The sequence below is a fragment of the Castor canadensis genome, chromosome 11 (genome assembly GCF_047511655.1).
Source record: "Castor canadensis chromosome 11, mCasCan1.hap1v2, whole genome shotgun sequence".
Classification (NCBI taxonomy): Eukaryota; Metazoa; Chordata; class Mammalia; order Rodentia; family Castoridae; genus Castor; species Castor canadensis.
In genome coordinates, this window is record NC_133396.1 from 130,101,151 (window position 1) to 130,120,347 (window position 19,197).

At 50.7% G+C, this 19,197-nt stretch overlaps 1 protein-coding gene and 1 pseudogene across 1 annotated transcript; both read right to left on the bottom strand.

Moving 5' to 3' along the window:
• Positions 1-2,255: 2,255 nt before the first annotated feature.
• On the bottom strand, positions 2,256-2,323 carry LOC141414240 (U4 spliceosomal RNA; annotated as a pseudogene).
• Positions 2,324-4,629: 2,306 nt separating this feature from the next.
• Positions 4,630-8,201, bottom strand: Shisa4 (shisa family member 4). The gene is made up of 5 exons (XM_020161308.2): positions 7,795-8,201; positions 7,272-7,443; positions 6,287-6,420; positions 5,357-5,524; positions 4,630-5,145 (listed from the first exon to the last, which is right to left on the bottom strand). The coding sequence occupies exons 1-5, from the start codon at positions 7,865-7,867 to the stop codon at positions 5,099-5,101; spliced, it is 594 nt and encodes a 197-aa protein (XP_020016897.1). The 5' UTR covers positions 7,868-8,201; the 3' UTR covers positions 4,630-5,098.
• Positions 8,202-19,197: the final 10,996 nt, after the last annotated feature.

A 19,197-nucleotide genomic window follows, 5' to 3' on the forward strand; every position in this document is an offset into this window, starting at 1 on the left:
CAGCAGTTATAGGCCAAGGAAGGCCCAGACAGAGGAGTGCAGTGCTGTAGTAGGGTGTCCAGGGACCAGAAGTACCGAATCGTCATTCCTATCCCATCCCACCTGCAGGTGCCTTCCTGGCCAGCCACCACACCCACCATCAGGCATACAGTATCTAAAGCACCTTTCAGGCTGGGTGTAGCTCTGGTAGAGCATGTGGGAGGCCCTGGGTTTGATCCCACCACCACCACCACCACCATCCAAACCTCTTTCTAACTTTTATTGGTTTGAAGGGACTGGCACCCCTGGGAACTATGAAACTGCCACCTCAGGTCTGGTTCACTTACAGGTGTTCCTGCCTCCTGTTTGTCTCAGTAGCAGAGCACAACAGTTCCAGCATCTCTGGGACAAGCCGGGTGCCCCTGAAGGAAGCTGGAGAGCTGGCTGTGCTAGGTTCAACCCAAATCGGAGGGCCGACTGGTGTTGGGGCAAGAACTCTGGCCCTGTTCCCCAGCTCCCACTTGCCTGTTGCCCTAAGCAATGGCTGGGTCTGGGGGATGGGAGACAGAACCATTAGTGGACTCCCTGCTCAAGGGTTGGGAACTGAGCCACGCCGGGGACAGCCTCCTCTGACCCTGTTTCTGAAGAGCGCTGGGCACCAGGCAGATGCTTTAGGTTACTTTCCCTGATCCTTCAACTCCAGGAGGTGGACACCAATAAGCTCACCATTTTGCACATAAAGTTTGGACCAGCGAGGTTAACCAAACAAAAGGCAGAGCTCAGGTCTTTAGGCCTTGGAACTGCTTCTGATAACAGATCCCCTTACTTCTCCCCCCGTCCTCCCCTTCCCCACTGAAATGAGACCGTTGACAGTGGTCAGGACCACCCTAGAAGTCTAACAGAACCAGTATCTCTAAATCTTAAGGCTTCAACAGAACGCGTCGTCTTAGCACCCTTTCTACCAAACCTAAAACGCGATCTACCCAGAGAAAAAAGCCACTCCCCAGGGTCCCCTTCCACCGCCCCAGGTCAGTACTGCCCTGGCCTGGATGATGTAATCGTTCTTCGGTGCGTTTGAACCCGCTGCGGGAGCACAGCGCCACCTGGGGGGCAGATGGCGTGCGGGGAGGCCGAGGCTGAGCGGGGTGGAAGGGGGAGATGAGTCGATGCGACCCGAGTTGGCCCTACCCTAGGAGACGGTCTGCTGGGCACCTCCCCGCGGCCTTGGCGGGCCAAAAGGAGCGCTGGGCCCGGAGAGGACCGTGCGCTCAGGACCTGGTGACCGCGGAAAGGGACCTGCACCCGTGGGGCCGCTTTTCTGCCCGGCCCCGCCCGCACCACCGCCTACCTGCTCCACCTGCACGGGCGGACACCTGTCTGTCCTCTTTCCCTTCCTAAAACCCAGGGGAAGGAACTAGAAAGGAGCTGTCCTCGTCTAGCGCCCGTGTTTTACAGGGAAAAATATGAGCATTAATGACCTGTCCAAGTGGATGAATCCGGACTCAAATCCATGTCTCCTGACAACCGGGCCATTCCACCGACCTGGGAGAAGTGACACCTGACCCTCTGCAGTCTCTGCCAGCAGCCCCCTTCCCCCACCGGAATACCTCCTGCGCTGCACCCTGACGGTCTCTGTCACTTCTGGGGGTTACATTCAGTGCCTCTCGCCTTACCATGGAAAGTGGTTTTCTCCTCCTGCTTTCCAGCTCACTGGGGCTCTCTGCCTCCTGGCCCCATCCCTGCAAGGGTGGGAGATGCCCAGAGCTAAGGCCAAGAGCCTGGCATTGGTTATGGCGGGCTCCGGAGGCTGCTGAAGTGCTCCCCTATCTTGCTGTCATCGGACCTTGATGTGCCTGCCAGTGAGGGCTCAGCTCCACACAGGGGCTCCACACTCAGGCGGCCCTCTTTAAGAAACTAAGATCTGGAATAGGGTCACTCACCCAGGAGCATGATTCTGGAAGATGAAGACCGAGTGTCACCATCTGGAGTACCTTGCACTGCCCCCAACTCCCACCGTCCTTCTGCGGGAGGCCCTTCACCTTAGGTCAGCTTGGAAAACAGGCCCATGAGTGCCTCAGCCATCTCCCCACCTTGCCTGCACATCTACTCCTAGTCTGTGGACACCTTCTTCCAGCCCCTCTTTCTTTACCCCACCTTCCCCTCCTTCACTCCTGGCCCCAAGTGTCCACTTTCCCATGTGCCTCCCTTCTATTCCCCTGCTGCGCCACCACACCCCCGTCTCCCACATTTGCCAACCTTTCCAGCAGTGCAATTGCATTTCAATTAGCAATAATCGCGCCTCAGACAAACCTCATTGGCTACGAGACCGCCACTGCACAAAGCTTCCGTGTGTTTTTGACTTAGTTCTTTCCCTGCACCTACCATACACCTAGGCAGGCCTATATTTTGTTTTGTTGTGTGTTTGCAGTGCTGGGACTTGAACCCAGGACCTCACCCTTGCTAGACCAATACTCTACAGGCCCATGTCTTTGTGTAAAATGCCCCTCTTCTCCATCTAGATCTCCTAGACCCACCCATTAACCCATTTACTGCTTCTTCCCAACCCAGCAAGACCCTACTAACACCATTGGGGCCCCCTAGATCTTCAGAGCCACAGTCCCTCCCTTCCCTAGCTCCCTGTCTTTCTAGGGTACTGATCAGTTTTCAGGCTGTAGGAGTGGGAAAGAGCAGCTACAGTTTCAGCCTCTTCCAAGGTCTTGTGGGGCTTTCCTTATTCCTCAAAGACTGGCCACATGCCATGGGGCTTGGGGATTAGAGTTGGGGAGAGATGGAGGAGTGTTGTCCTCACTTAAAGAATTCCAGTATGTGACAGGGTCCTCATCTCTGTTTCAAGTATGCAAAAGGCCCACTGTCAGGGTCTCCCTTTTTTTCTTAGAATTTTTATTTTCAGTGCTTTGCAGAGTTAAGGAGAAATAGGGGTAGCTCTGCCCCCTTCCACCTGCAGCTCTGGCCTCCCACCCTAGACTACGAAGCAACTTGTCATTGGCCCCTGATTGTTGACGCAAGGATAATGAATTCTGACTGTCAAGGCCTTGCATACATTGCTGTCATTTCTCAGGAAACTCAAGAGACCTCACCTTGCACATCTCTGCATCACAGCTCTAGGACAGAGGCGGCTGGGCTCCAAACCTCAAGATTGAAGGTGGAATCACTCTGTGGCACCAGCTCCCATCCTTTGCCCCCACCCTCAAACAGAAAGCCAATTTGCCACTGGAGCCCCAGGTCTGTATCCACCAGCATCAGCTGCTCCTCCCTGTCTGGGTCAGGTCCAGGGACAAACTCATGGGCTCCTTGAAGATTTCACTGGGAAGGGAGAAGCTGGAAATCTGGGGACAGAACTATGTTCAAGGGAGTCTGTGATCCTAGCTCCAAAGTTCTGTCCCTGGAGCTCCTTTGTTCCAGGCTGTGGGCCCAAGAGGTGCCCTAGAGTATGTGGGTGGCAGAGGACGCTGAGGGCATGATCAGCATAATAGCTCTATCCAGAATGCAGCTGGGCCACAGGAACTCGGAGGCCTAGGAAGGAGCCTGGATGGCAAGGCTGGAGAGCAGAGCCCAAGGCTGCCCTGGGGTGGAGTACCTGAGGGTGGTGGAAAACGATGGTCAAGCTCTGGGAACTGGGAGAAGGGGTCTGGGGCTGAGAGGAGGGGCATTGGGTGGTTGTGGCTTTGCCAAACTGAGCTGACACTTTGCTCATTTGAATTAAAAAACTATAAACTGGGTTGGGGGTCTAGCCCAGTGGTAGAGTGTTTTGCTTAGCATGGCTGAGGTCCTGGGTCCAATCCTAACATGTCAAAAATAAAAACTATAAAACTCCTTTCCCTGGATCTGTCACCAGACAAGTCTTGAAAGCACAAGGACTGTGATCCCAGGGAACACAGCAAGGGATGGCCAGAGAGCTCCAGACACTTGCTGCCACTCCCAGATTGCCTCTACTAGGTAGCCTTCATATCAGTGGGGGGCCCTGACTTGGAGCTGGAGGACCTGATGTCTTAGGGTCCCCTGATGACCAGAAGCACCTTGCATGGGTCTCTTGGATGGCCACTGTCCCTCCACCTGGCTCCTAATTCCAGGACCTCAGATCAGGAAGGAAGGAGGACTCAGCTTCATTTACATACTCTTTTACCCTTGAGAGAGCTGTGAAGTGTATCCCTGTCCTTTCCATGAGGACCCTGGACCCTTCAGAGATTTGCTCAAGGTCAGAGTGATTTCTCATTTCTTTCTTTCCTTTTTTTTTTTGGTGATGGTACTGGGGTTTGAACTCCAGGCCTCATAGTTGGTAGACAGGAAGGTCAGAGTGGTGGGGTCCAAATTTGAATCTAAGTGTAGTTGGATGGATGGGGAGGCGCCTGTATAGTCACTAGTGCCTCAGGTGGTTCAAAGACTGGACCCTGAGCAGGAAATCTGTAATGCAAGTGAACATCCTCTTTGCATATGCCACAAATCTATCTCAAGTGCTTGGGGAACAGCCCAAGGATCCTCGCCTGGGGTAGCTATGCCTGGGATGCAGCTGTAGATGAAGCTGGAGCTTCCCTCCCTGGCTTTGGGAGGTGGAGTGGGTAGCAGTCTGGGCCCAGTGAAGGCAGCGCTACTGGAAGCGATGGATGGGCCCAATGACGTCACTGAGATTAGTTACATCTTTACAGCTTTTAATCCAGCAGGCCAGATCCCTGGCCAGTGTGGCAGCCAGAGAGGAAGGGCTACTGCCAACTGTTGTTGGAGCCACCCATGGTCCCCACTGCAGCCCAAAGTGGGCAAACAGGAGGGGCCCCTGCCTTTCTGATTGGGATCCTGGGAGCAGGGGGATTATTTGAAAGCAGGGGCAGTTACCCCAGGCTGACACCTTTGTCTCTGACCCCCCAATAAAGAGCCTACCAACCCCAAAGCCTCCCTACGTACCCCACACTCATGGTCTAGTGCCAGCTCAGCTCCCGTTCCACTTCTCTGGGGTTCTGTCTCCAGCAGGGTCCAGGGTGTAGCTTGGTCTGAGGCCTGGTGACTAGAAGACCCCCTACCCACCCCCAGGGCTGGATGCAGGTACAGGATGGGGCATCTCCGAGGCTGGCATCACTGAAGGGGCAGCAGAGCCATGACCAGTTCTTCAGGCTCCTGGGTAAGAAGGCTGTGGTGGCATATAGGGGGGAGGAGCTGAAAGCCAAGGAGACAGGAGGAAGGTCAGTGGGAACAGGAAGTACCGCCCCCATCCCAAGGGTATGCAGGACTATGGGAAGAGCTAGCCTGGGTTTCCAGGGGGAAGAGGGGAAATTCTGGAAAGAGAATTTAAGAGAGATAGGCAAGGGAGGTCCTGGAGCAAGGGGAGGGGGCAAACAGGAGTGAGGGGCCCAGATTGCTCCCTTACCCGCAGGATTGTAGATCGGGGGTCCAGCTGGGTAGAGTGGATACTGGGGAGCAGGACCACTAGGTGGGTACATGAAGCCAGGCTGTGGGGGTGCAGGGCCAGCTTTGGGGTCCGGGGGGTATGGGTATACTGGGTGCACTGGGATGCCTGTCATTGGAATCTCCTGGCCTAGGTAAAAGATGAGGATCAGCGTTCAGAACCGCACCTCCCATGGGAAGTTCCTCTTCCTGCCCAGGAAATCAAGGTAAGCAGCCTGACAACCCTCCTGCAGGCTCTTGGCTGTCCACCTGTGGCCTCTGCCTCCCCCACCCTGCTTGGCAGAGTCTGCAGGGAGCTTTGCACACAGCCAGGCTAGTCAATCTGTGTCTAGCAAGTTTGCTTCCCTCAGTAGGTTTCAGATCCCTCGTGAAACAGAAAGTACAACCTGGGCAATGCCCCACTTGGGCAATGAGTGGGCAGCTCCAGGAGCTGGTATCTTCTAATCCAGCCCAGCTGCCATCAAGGGGTCCTCCCACAGCCCTTCCCTTCCACACTGATCTCCATATGGTGTCGATGCCCCCATGCTCATCAGGTACCTGTGTGGTCACATGTGACACTCAGAAACACAGTCTACTGTACACTGGAGCATACCCGATTGTTGTTCGCCACGAGACCTCACCCCAGCTACTTCACCATCTGCATGCTGCACACTGGCCATTGTTCAGAGACGGCACTACTGGTCCACAGCTGAGTATTTCCGTGCATGTGCATACAGGGACACACAGTGTTGTGCCCCGTTTACCCCTGGGCGTGTTCTAATACTCATGGGCTTTCAAGCATATTTCTGGGTGTCCATGCTGGCAGGAGCATGCATACAGAAACACATACTGCTACAGAATTCACCAAACCTTGACCTCTCCGAGGTTCAGCCCAGCCCAATACCATACGCACCTTCAAAAGGGCTCTGGAGCTGCTGGCGCCGTCGGTACAGGTAGCAACAGGAACAGAGGAAGCAGCAGATGGTGGTTGCAACAACAGCAACAAAGAGGATTACAGCAGAGGCGATGCCTGCTATGGTCTTGGGACTTTAGACAAAGAACAGGTCCTCTCACCTTCCAACACTCATAGGAGGGAGTCCTCACTGTGCTGGCTCCACCTCCTGGCCAGCAGCAGGGCACAACATGCTAAGATTTGGGGTTCCTTGTGGGATTCTGCCCAGTCCCTGTGGAGTAGTAGGCATCTCCATTTCCCAGAAGGCTATGCTGCCTGGCTAGTTAGTATGAGGCATGCTGGGATTTGTAGTATGTCCCCGCTACCACTACTTTTACACCTACAACTTCATTTGATTTACAACATGTTAGCCCTAAAGGAGCCTTAGAAATAATCTAGGACCATTATTTCCAAACTTCACTTTAGATGGTCTGCTTGTATCTATTTTGTTTGCTAGCCGTCCCTTTCAAAAAGAAGTTTGAAAACCACCAATTTGGAGCTAAGGGTGTAGCTCAGGGGTACAGCACTTGTCTAGCTTGTGGAGGCCTTGGGTTCCATCTCTATGGGAGGGGGCATGAATTTTAGCAAGCTCCTTATTCTAGGAAGAGAAGCAATGACCCATAGAGGGCAAATGTCTTCCCCAGATCACACAGCTAATAAGAAGTGTGAACCTGGGAATCAAAAACCCAAGCCTCCTGCCTTCCTGCCAGAGCTTCTTCCACAAAACCATACTGCAGGCTGGGTATCAGAGAGGGCCCCAGAAAGCACCTGGAAACATAGCCCAGCCGGTCTGTGATGGTAACTACCATTTTGCTGACCAGTACCTGCCACCAACCTGCCATCAAGCTGGAGTCCTGGTGGCTCCATTCAGCTAAGAATGTGGAGATGGACAATGCAGATAGGTAGAGGATAAGGAAGGGGTCTGCATGGGGAGGCAGGGGCCTACCTGAAGGTCAGGCAGTGCTTCTGTTGCCTCTCAGTGATAAGCAAGGTCAGGTCCCTGCAGCAGTACCGCTGGTAGCAGGTCCCACAGCAGAAGGTGAGGAACTCGCAGTCAAAACCCGGATGCCAGGAGCCATTCCGGTCCAGGTACCACAGGCAGTCCTTGCCGGCCAGCGCTGCGGGCAGGAGTGGAGGTGCCCAGGGGCCACCAGTCCACTTCAACTCCAGCTGCCTTTAGTCTCCCTCCCGCGGTGGTCCCCAGCACACTGGCTCCCGGAAGCCGAAGGCTGACTTTTGTTTCCACCCTCAGGGTCTCAGCCTCAGAGTCCCGGAGGCCTCTCCCTGACGCTGACCCCAGCGCCCGGGGTCAGCTTCCTGCAGCCCGGCATCCGGCTCTCTTTCCTCCCACTCCCTGCGGACCATGCAGCATCCAAGGCTCGCGATCAGACCGAGGGTCGGTCCCTCCCCTCCCCCCATCCCACCCGCCCCGACCTGCCCCCATCCCTGCCTCGTTCCCTATCCCTTACCCAGAGGAGCCCCCAGCACCAAGAGGGCGATCGCAGCGAGCGGCGTGACCCCACGAAGCCCCGTGGGTGACATGGCGGGGGCTGGGCGCGGCCAGGGCCGGGCCGCCTGGACCAGGGGCCGCAGGACCAAGTCGGCTGGCGGGAGCTCCTGCGGGGCCCAGCCCGCGGCCAGGCTCGGGCTCCTCTGCCGCCTCCACGGGGGCGGGACTAAGCGCCCCGCCCGCAGTAACTCCGCTAGTGCCGCTCTGTGCACCGCCCAGGGTCCGCCCACCACCGACGCCCACCCAGCCTCTTCTCGAGAGCTGGGCGCCACTCACTCTGCAGGGCACTGCCCTGCTCTCCCTGTCCCCAAAGCTGCACCGGCTCCTCCCATCTTAGCCTCCATGGACACAGCGGGCAGCTGGATACTGCGGCCAGGACGCCTGGCCTCCCCGGGCCCGCCCCTCGCCTGGGCCCAATCATTATCCTGGACCCTAGAAGCCCTGATCCTGGTGCTATTTCCTAATGTCCAGCACATGGGCCAACCCTGAAGGGGCAGGGCCGGGCCTTCCCTTCTGCAGGAGCTCGTCTGCCCTAGTGTCCAGCCTGGGATGTCCTGCGGGGGGAGGGAAGGGAAAAGAAGCTGGGAGTCACCCCACCCCCATTCCTGGAACACAGGCACTCATTGAGAGGCAGTTCAGAGCTGCTTTGTCCCCAGCCGTGCCCACAGGCCTGGACCCTGGCAGCTGCACTGGCTCCCTGAGATGGCCCCTTCTTCGAGTGGCCAGCTCCCAGCACCATGGCCTCACCAGCAGGAATGGCAAGCCACTCCACCACTTGGGGTCTGTCCAGTTAAACACTTCATAGTGAGAACCCATTTCCTCATGGAGCAAATGGACTGAATCAGCCACCAGAGAACAGGGAAAGCAATAGTTACTGGTGAAGACAATGTTTCAGTGAGGGAGGTCCATCAGTCACTCACATGGAGTGACTCACATGGAGTGCCAGTGGCATTAGGATGGGCATTGGCCAGGAGAACCACTGTGAAATGTTCCCTAGACAATTTCAAGAGTCCTCCAACTACAGAGAGAGAAATGGGTAGCCATACCTTATCTAAGACCCAAATAGGAATATTAGGAGGAGCATAAAAAGGTGTCTGTTCAGGGACTACATACCTAGGGATCTAAATTCTGCAAAATCCTATAACTGCCAGAAAAGCTGTAAGCTGTCTTATGGTATGGGGGTTGGGAAATGGAAGATTGGGTTGATGCATTTATGACTCAGGGAGTGAGTCTGTCCCTTTAAGGCCACACCTAGGTAGGTGACCTGTGGGAGGCAGGGACTGTCAGGATTTAAATGTAACACTCTTGGATAAAAGAGATCTTTAGCTCATTATTTTATATAAATTGACACTTTTAACCTTTTAAATGTTTGTACCATATTCAGATAACACTGTTATAAGGTGGTCATTTAAGACACATAAGCAAATATGTAAATGAACTCTGATTTAGTAGTACTTAAAGCTTGACAAGATAGCAGAAAACACGAATAATTTCTTTGATAAAATCTTTCTCTGTAATGGTTTTTTGTAGATGTTACTCAGAGCAGAACAATATTAAGATAACCTTGTTATTTCATAGACATAGAGAATTTTATTTTAGTTTGACATGACCCTAAAAATCTTTTAGGCAACTATTAGATTATATTCAACTTTAACTTTATCACACACCGAAGCTTTATTATACACTTTTCAAACTTACTCAGACCTTCCTTCAACATACTAAACCCTTTGATGGTTTGTCCTTATCTTTCCTATTTGAAACAATCTTCAGGACAAATCTTTCTTTACAAAATCTCTTCTCATCCAAAAAACCATTTCTTTTTCCTTTAACTTCTCCAAAACTACATTTGTTACCTATCTATATCCTTTCCAGTTGTTTACTTTGTAACTTGTATTTTAAAATTAACTTTTATAAGAATTTTAAATTTATTATAGGGGCTGGAGCAACTAATTAGTAGCCCTTGTTGTTTTAAGGAATTTACATAGGCATAAGGACTCAGGCTTGAGGGGATATTGTTTTGGGTGTGGAAACTGTGAGGGATTTTTGAGTTTTATTTGAATAGGGTCCTGGCTCACCCTACACTCATCTCATCAGTCCACACTGTGGAATCTCTTTGTTCCTGAAGGAGGGGGCAGCAGAGATAGCTGCCTGGGGGGAGGAGAATTTGAGCTCTTAATTGAGATAGTAAATCCCGTCCCATCAGGGACACTGGAGTTTTAGGTACTATGAGGAAAGAGTGACAGAAGAGGAGGTTTCCCCAAGGGCAGGCCAGAGGCCAGGTAAACTAGCGCTCTAGGGGCTGGCCAGATTTGCCCGGAACAGAGAACTTTTGTCATTGGACCGGGGACCAGGAGAAAAAGGTAAAACAGAGAAACAGGCTCCAGTATCTAGGAGGAAAATGGCCTTTTGTTTTCCTGCCATTATGGCTCCTCAACATTGATGCCAAGAAGTGGAGTGTGGCCAGAAGGCTTGGACCCATCAATCCATAGGAAGAGGCACCTCGCCTTCCATCTTTAGACCTCCAGTGGTTACCCTTGCATAGGGCAGGGTCCTGGTTGGGGGTGGGGCTGTCTCCTGGGCTGTCCCACCTTAAGCATTCTCTGCAGAAGTGCCCCTCCTGCCCACCACAGTAGCAAGTTCAGGATACAGGCCCCAGTCGGGTGGGGCCCTCTCTGAGAGCAGCAATGAGGCCGTGGTGTCTCTTATCTTTTTCTTTCCTGTTAGTAAGGTCCTGGACATACAGACATAGCTATAAATACAGACGTGGCTAGCTGTATTACTTGGTTCAATGGCTTTTCCCTTCAGCCACAGTCTGAGTATTTTATGAATATTGGGACTGACTGTTAGAAATTTATCTTTGAGAAGAACCTCTCTTACCTGTGACTCTGAGTCCACAGTGGTATGCTTTCTGATAGCGTCCTTAAGATGCTGTAAGAGGATTTTTTTTTTAAGTTGTTGCTGTAAAGTAAAGTTGTATTTTACATTGACACCTGACACTCTGGAGAGCAAATCTCTGAACTGTTCTGGGCCTCAGTTTTCTCACTTGAAGAATGAGGGATCTGGTCTAGGTTAAACTACATTTTTCTACTATGAGATGGCTGAAGTGACATTAATACCACTTATCTTCTTTACCATTTAAAAAAATTTTTTTAGTAATACTGGGGAATTGAACCCAGGGCTTTGCACATGCTGGGCAGACATTCTCCCATTGAGCTACTTCCTTAGCCCCAAATATTATTATTATTATTATTATTTACTTTAGCTGTACTGGGCTTGAACTCAGGACTTTCTGCTTGTAAAGTGGCACTCTACTGCTTGAGCCATATAATCATTTCCAACCTGAGTGGCCTGGGCCCGAACCCATTGCTTTCCTAATGAGATAAGAGTCTGGTCTAGTAGAAGCATAATATCCTTTCATGTCAGTTGAAAGGTTTGGATCACAGAGATAAAGGCTTGGATGTATTTGGGCATCAGTACAGCTGTTTAGATGTTTTAAAATTTCCCTTAGATCTGATAACTGGAAGGGGACATGCGATTTGCCCTCTTCCTACCATTGCCTGTTGAAGAGGGAAGCACTCATTAAGAGGTTCTGAGTACTGGCGTGGCTTAGAAGGTAGAAATTTGTATAGGAGACCTCAGTTTACTTTTTTTTCTTTTATAGAAAAGGTCTAATTGGAGTATGGTATTATAATTTAAGGAGCCCTGTGAAGGCCACTTCTCTTGGTCACCCAAGGCATACTGAGGCCAGGCCTCAGTACAAAGCTTTCAACATCTACCAGCCAAAGACTGGAAGATGCAGGTCCCATCTAGAAAGAACAAAACGTTAGGATCCTGTCTTTTAGCTAATAGCAGGCAGCCTTTTTAATAAAGGCTACCTTTTTAACAAAGAAATAAATCATTTGTAAAGTTAGAGAAGGGCATTCAGAGGGCATTTCAGGCCAATAACAGTATCATACGAGACAACTAGTGTTAATATTTGGAGGGAAAAATTTATGTTGAGGCCAAAGGTATAGAAAATTCTAAATGAGAAGTTTAGAGACCACAGTAATGTCTATTTTGTTATTTCTGGAACTATAACCTTGAGCTAACAATTGGCTTACAAGGGTCTGATGCCCTGAGGTGTGAGATGGGGCTAGGAGCAGGACTTGTGCAAGGCGCCACTCCCTCCACACACACCTGGGACAAATGACCCTGACTGCCTAGGCCTGATCCTGCAGCCTGTTGCCCCTCCCCCTTCCTGTGTACTCTGTGTGCGTTTATTCTAGGGGAAGTGGTGGTGGGCCGCAGTCATCGCCATGTGTGGCTGGTGACCCAGGATGTGCTGGGTCCTCTCTATGGATTTTCTTAGCTATGGCAGGTGTTTTTGCTGTGTCCAAAAGCCGGCATCCTGTGCACGAAGGCCCGTTTGCTTTCCCTCCTCCCCTTGTGGGGGCGGAGTTAGAGCATAAGCGTGGCAGCTGCAGGTTTTTGTAAGCGCTTTTGCAAAGCAGCTGACTTAAAGTTACTGTAGACTGAGAGGCCTGGCAAACTAGTTGGAATAACTTAAGTCATAAGGTGCTATGCTACAGGTTTTTCATGGGAGGCAGGGTCCCAGTAAGCCCAAGGAGGGGAAGGCAGACAGAGACAAAGTACATGTGGTGAGACCATGGAGGAGGCAGAAAGGTGTGCTGACATCTTAGGTAAGGGAGGGGAAGGCAGAGACTGGAGGCATGACACACGCCTGAGGGATTAGCCATCACCTGTGTCTCTAGGTTGCTCCCATTGATTGGTACTGGCAGGCTTTCAGCAAAATGAAACCTCCACTCCTCCGGTCACCAAATAAATCCGAGGCTTGGTCTCAGCCCAGAGAAAGGGAGCATGAGCTCTTCCAGAGCTGGAACCACCTTGAGGCCAGAATTGGCAAGGAGTGGCTTGCTTAACTCCATGATGGGGAAAGTTTTTCAGGAAGATAGGAGGAGATAGTTATGGTAAGCAGTGCAAAAAGTCTGTTTACATGGGGAAGGAGGAGGTTTGGAGAGGAATTGGATGATTTAGAAACTGGTTTACAGGCTAATAGAATCTGTGCAGGGGAACAGAAAGTATGGAGGGAGGGTTTGAAGTCAGAGAGCTAGATTTAGACGGAGGTATAAAAAAGCTTGGACATAATGGAATCTCTCCCCATCATCCCGATCACTCACAGTAGTTATATAGGTCCTGTAAAAGGTTGGGATCTAAAGACCCGAAGAGGGGCCAGTGATTTTGGTTGTCTAAAGGATAAGTGGGCCAGATTTGGGTGGAAAAGCGGATTAATTTTGTTGGCTTAATATCTGGGGTCAAACCCAAGGTGTCCAAATTATTGAGGAGGCATCTCAGTGGGGAGTCAGACGGCAAAGAGGATGTAGAGAAACCCATTGTGTGGGACCGGGTCCCGTAACGGGGGACGGGGGTATTATGAATCATGGGGCAATCCCTGCGTGACTCAAATACCCGAGAACAGCACAAGGCGCATGAGAATCAGTCATCACTGAGTTCTAGTGGCCAAAGGACTGGGGGCTATGGCTCATCTGGGCCCAGGTTTTTTGAGGAAGGGTCTCTGAGACCTGCAACAAAATGGATCCAAGCCCAACAATGAAGGGAATCCCTCTACTGCCTGAGCTGCCCAGAGATAGCCAAACAGGGGGAGTGTTTGAAAACCCTGGAGACGCCGAAGGGAGAGACCGCAAAAGGAGCCCAAGAAGGTTATGTGGACTCATCAAAGAATGTCTTGTGTTGGATGCAAGCAAGGGCGATTGGGAGGATGAGTCCTGGCCAGTCGCGTCCTCAGGGTGGTCGTGGGGTGAGTCGGAATTGGGGTCCCTCGGGATTAGTGGGGAGCCCCGATCCAAGTCATGGCACCAAATGTAGGCAAATGTAGGCCCCAAAGTGACCACGTGGTGATCTGGCCAAGAGAATTGCGGGGGGGTGGGGGAGAGAGAGAGAGAGAGAGAGAGACAGACTAGTCTCCCTCAGAGCTTATGCTCCTGGCTGACATTTCCAGTTCACCATGATACTCAGCGTTTTTTAGCTGCAAAATTCTAGGGAAACTTTTTAGTCCCTGGGATGGGAAGTGATTAGATTGAGACAGAGGGTGAAGAGGGTGAGGAGCTGGCACATTTTTAGCAGGGAATGCTGGAGCCTAAGAGATGAAGAGTTGGGGTGAGCAAGCTGTCACCATATGGCTTGAGTCCTGAGTGAGGACATGGGGTTGGGAAGCAGTGAGTGAGGGGCTGGCAAGAGGACTTCTGGAAGGGGTTGTCACAATCTCAGGCCTGCAGGGCATGCAGGAGCAAACCCCTGCCTCCTCAACAAGCCAGTGTCTCGGCTCCCAGCAAAGGGGGAAGACCTTTTCAATGAAAAAGAGGGGTTCAAGAGTAATCTGTAATCAGATAAGATAACATATGGGCTTGGCCAGAAGGAGGATCCTGCCAGTGTGCCTGGACTATGATATGAAGAACACCAGCCATTAACATTGCAAAATGAGGAAAGCGAGCTGCAAGCAGTTATTTCTCCCAGGGCACACTGCTGAGATTTGTGACTTCAAAATCCAGGCCCCTGGGCTGCACCACGCAACCCTCCTTAAATGTCATGCTTAGGACTATGCCTGGGATAAAGGACATGTTCTTAGGGAATACTGATGCCCAGCTTTAATCCCTAGCAGAATTTCCCATGGGGTGGGAGAGTAACCAGCATATCTTGAGTAGGGGATGCTGGAAGGAGGGGAAGGGCTGGTATCATGCCTGTGACCTAGTTGGGGGTTGGACTGGGAAATTGGTCCCAGGGCTCTGCTGAGTCACTGCACTTCTGGGCCAGGGCTTCTCCAACCCCTTCTATGCTCTGGGTTTCCTCAAAGCCTGAAGGCCAGCCTGGCCATTCCCAAGACCCTCCTTACCTTCCTAGGCCTGGACCCTGGCTCCTGCCTCACCCTGCTGTCTAGCCATGGAGGCTTCTGCCTGGCTATAGTGCTTTAAACTGACCCACTCTGAGATAAGGAAACTCCCTTCCACTCCTAATTCCTGCCTCTGGTTAGTCAATACTCTCTCCAGAAGAGCATTCCAGGATATCTGTCCTCCTTCTCCACCTAGCCTGGCCTCTGGCAACCCCACCCTTCAGACAGGTAATTATGAATTCCTTCTCTCCACCGGACCTGTCCTAGACTGTGACTTAATCAGGCATACCCTCTTCTAGAGAGGCTTTTAGTCCACAGCTGGGAGGCCATGCCCAGAAGAGTGCCAGAAACTTGGCCAAGGTCTCATGGCTGAGCTGGGGACTGAAGGACTCCATTACCCTGGCTCCCACTGCCCCACAATAAACATCTCTCTTTAATCAGCACATCTTTCCTAATGTCTAACTTTGATCTTTCTCACTGTAGATGGAAGATTGTTCTGTGCTTGTTGGGGGACCACCTGCAGGGTAAGTGTAGGTGGACAGTGGGATCACCCCCCTTGCCACCCAGCTAGTTGGTAAGGGGTGCTGTCCCCTGAGGGGTTTTATGTTTACAGAAATGCCCTCCAGAATGCCAGGCTCCTGCTCCTTTGCAGTATGCTGTGATCTGGGTAGAGATTTAGACAACCCAGGCCTCAGGGTGGAGGGGGTGGGTGGTCAGGCTGGCTTGGGTGGGCACGTGTGAGCAGTAGTAGTCTCAGGCAGTCAGGGCCTGACCTGAGGAGGCTGGCCCAAGCAGTGGGGCAGACAGGGAGGATCAGGTCATCTTTAAATGGCACCTTACTCAGCCTGTAGCTCTGCCAGCTAGGCAGGGTGGGGCAGACAAGTTATTTTGAGTTCTGAGGGTGAGAGAGGAGGAAGGGATGTTTACATCTCCCCCATCCGTCTCCACTCTCCTGTGAAAGGCGTGGGGCCACAGGGCCCAGCTGGCCCTTTCCATCTTGGGGTCTGCTTTTGGCCATCTGCACAGCTGGGAACTGTTGAATCTATACAGGTACAGGGTCTTTCTTGTGGCAAGACCAGCTCTGTAAGGGCAGGTTTAGGTGTCAGAATCTCATTAGACTTAAGATTAGACTAACAGCCAAAGTTAATACTTACTTATGAGGCCACTCTGCAAAGTGCTTTGTACTGAGTTTATTCATCCTCACCATTATTCCATGAGATACTACTATAACTGTTTTGAGGATTAGGAAGTGAAGATAGAAAATTTAAGTACTTCGCCCAGTCATTGCACTGGTAAGTGGCAGAGCCAGGATTCAAACCCAAGCAGTATGGCTCCAGAGCCATACTGAACCACAAAGTAGGCATGGGTTCTGCTCTGCCAGTTCCTGGCTCTGAGAGCTTGTAGAAACTATCTAACCCCTCTGGTCTTGCTTTTCTCATTTGAAAATGGACTGGCTCCAACTAACTCCAGGTCACACACAACAGGGCACTGGTCTAGTTTCTGTGCTCTTGCTAGCGAGCCTCCCTGTGAGGGATGAGGAATACAGCTGGTGAGGGAAATGACATTAAGGATGAATTTGCAAGCATGAAATCAGGTGTGGCCAGCCGCCAGTGGTTCACACCTAGCATCCTAACTACTTGGGAGGCTGAGATCAGGAGGACTGAAGTTTGAGGCCAACCCAGGCAAACAGTTCTCAAGACCCCCATCTCCAAAATAGCCAAAGAAAATGGACTGGAGGCATGGCTCAAGTGGTAGAGCACCTGCTTTGCAAGCATGAAGCAGAGTTCAAATTCCAGTCCCACCAAAAAAAAAAAAAATTAGATACAGAAGTAGTCATTTAAAGTTGAAATGAAGGAGACCGAGTCTTCTACTACATGGGGGTGGGGATGGGGTGAGGAATGAATTCAGTTTGTTGTTACTATGACTTGTCCCCCTTTCCAGGATCATAAAGAGAGCCTAGGGTCTCACACAGATCTTGACCCACACTGGTTCTGCTGATACATGCTCATCAGCCTGCAAATTCCCAAGCAGAGACCTTTCCATGAACTCCACGCAGCCTTTTTCCTCATCATCAGGAGCTCTGCCAGATCAGGGCAGGGTCCTCACACACAGAGGCTCCAGGAATTTTCTGCCTATTACTTGTCTTTTGGGAGACTCTCTACCCACTCCCCCCCCCACCTTTTTTCTCCCCCTTGTCTTCCAGAACCCTGGGCCTAATCTCAGTTCACTTAAGCTTTTCCCACTGGGTCTAGAAGCATAGCTATCCTCAAGCGATGCAGTGTTCCATCTGCAAAAACTGCTAAGGCAAGGGATTGCAAAGAATTCACATATGTTCCTGGAATGAGTGAAGGGAAAATCTAGTGAATGCAAATTAATATACCATCAATTTGTCACACAGACAATACCCCCACCACCACCATCACATTGCTTAGCAGGTGGTAGGCAGGAGCTGGGGCCACCACCTGTTCATATTCTGTTCCCCAGCAGAGCCGTCCTCCCAAAAGCTCACCAAGACCCTGATTTAGCAGCAGCAGCATCTGTGAATTAGTCACAGTCAAATCCAGACTAAGCCAAATACAGCTCCCCACTCTGGGGGTGGGAGGATAGGATGGGACTCCTCACTTGAGGTGATTTCATTACCAGCTTTAATTCGAACTACACTCCTGTGAGGTATTAGTCCCCCATTTGACAGATGAGGAAACCAAGGCTCAAGAGATTTCACTGGCCCCAGTTCCTCCTTTCCAGCCCTGTAGTCATGCTAAGTCAAGACTTGAGAGGGCTTCCTGGGCCTTCTAGTCAGGCCAGTGGCTGTTTTTCTTCCCATAGTACATCTGCTACAAAATCATGTATTCCACACAGGAATATAGTTTATTCTTATAAACTACAGTCTATAGGAGACTGTGGTTTACAATTTTAGGAAATCAGTAGTGCTGTCCTTTCCTCAGCTGCTGGAATTTGAGGGTTCTCAGGTGGCTGCCCTTAACCTGCATTGTCAGAGAAAGGTAAACAACTTACAAATTTGTAATTTTATTAACAATTATTTTTGGTTGCTTTGCTACTGGAATCCTGGTGAAGTATTAAGACACAGTCTAAATCTGTGTGAGAATGGGGCTTTTTTCCATGAAAGATATGACTACTAACCAGATGCCCAGCCTCTGGTGGGGCACTTCCATTGATGGGGATAGATGTAGTATCACAAGACAACTCACTCCACAGCTGTCACTTTTGGAAAATTCTCTATTACCAGTCATTGAGCCCCACTTACTCTGTCATTTTACTAATCCATCTCTTCTACTCTTTTGGTTTTTCCCACCTGGAGTTGCTGCCAGACTATATTCCTGTCTCCCCTTTCCCTCCTCTCCAGTCCAGGTTCCAAACTCTTTTAGTCATCTTTGGCCTGACACCATGTCAATTCTCTGCCCAAAACTCCTAGGTGTTCTCCCACTCTATAGTAGTAGGCCTTTGACCCTTCATCTCTTGGCTCTCCCTTGTCCTTACATCTTTATTTTTGGCCAAGACCCCCGATGAACCACACATTCTAATACTTTCTTGGGGTGGTGGTAGTGCTAGTAGAAGAACCCAGGGCTTCATGAGAGTCAAGTGCTCTACCACTGAGCTACACCTCTAGCTTCACTGTAACACTTTTAATGTGTTATAAGCCTAACACTAACCAGTTTATAAGTTTAACCTAAACCAATTTAGGTCTTGGTTTTCCTTTTGCAGAGCACTCACCTGTCAGGAACCCTCTTGTTGAGCACCAAAAAGGAACATTAAAACCAGGTGAAGAGGTCTTTTACTCTTTTAGCCAAAGGTCACACTGGAGATTTCTAGATATGCTAATAGTCGTGACATTAATACTGCCACATGCTTTTTTTTTTTTTTTTTCCTGGTACTGGGACTTCAGGGCCTTCCCCCTGAGCCACTCCACTAGTCCTATTTTTGTGAAGGGTTTTTTGAGATAGGGTTTTCGGGATTCTTTGCCCAGGCTGGCTATGAACCGCAATCCTCCTATCTCTGCCTCCTAAGTAGCTAGGATTACAGGCATGAGCCACTGGGGCCTTTTTTGTTGTTGTTGTTGGTGGCACTGGGGCTTGAATTCAGGGCCTCACATTTGCTAGGAAGCGCTCTACCACTTGAGACACTCCACTAGTGCACACACTTAGTGAGAGCATGGTACACTGTGATTCTCAAGTTCCCCGTAGATACCATTGCCAATCATTTTTACTGAAATCATCTCATGCTTATATGCATTATTTGCAGTGCAGGGGACTGAACTCAGGTTAAGTGCTCTACAACTGAACCCCTCAATCCACCTCACACTTAGATTCTGCTCATTTCTGTGGGTTGTTTGGATCCTAAAGCCATCTTTTCCCTTCCCAGGTATCCTGTCATATAAAATTTGATCAGCATTCCTCCCGTATCTAGTACTCTTTTGTAAATGGCTTCAAATTGTTTTCC

Excerpts from the sequence above, each read along its gene's own strand:
- Shisa4 (XM_020161308.2), bottom strand. The coding sequence starts at position 7,867 with ATGTCACCCACGGGGCTTCGTGGGGTCACGCCGCTCGCTGCGATCGCC. Across the intron at positions 6,421-7,271 it reads AAGCACTGCCTGACCTTCAG|TCCCAAGACCATAGCAGGCA; the intron begins GTAGGCCCCTGC and ends CTTTGTCTAAAG. Across the intron at positions 5,146-5,356 it reads CCCGATCTACAATCCTGCGG|CTCCTCCCCCCTATATGCCA; the intron begins GTAAGGGAGCAA and ends CTTGGCTTTCAG.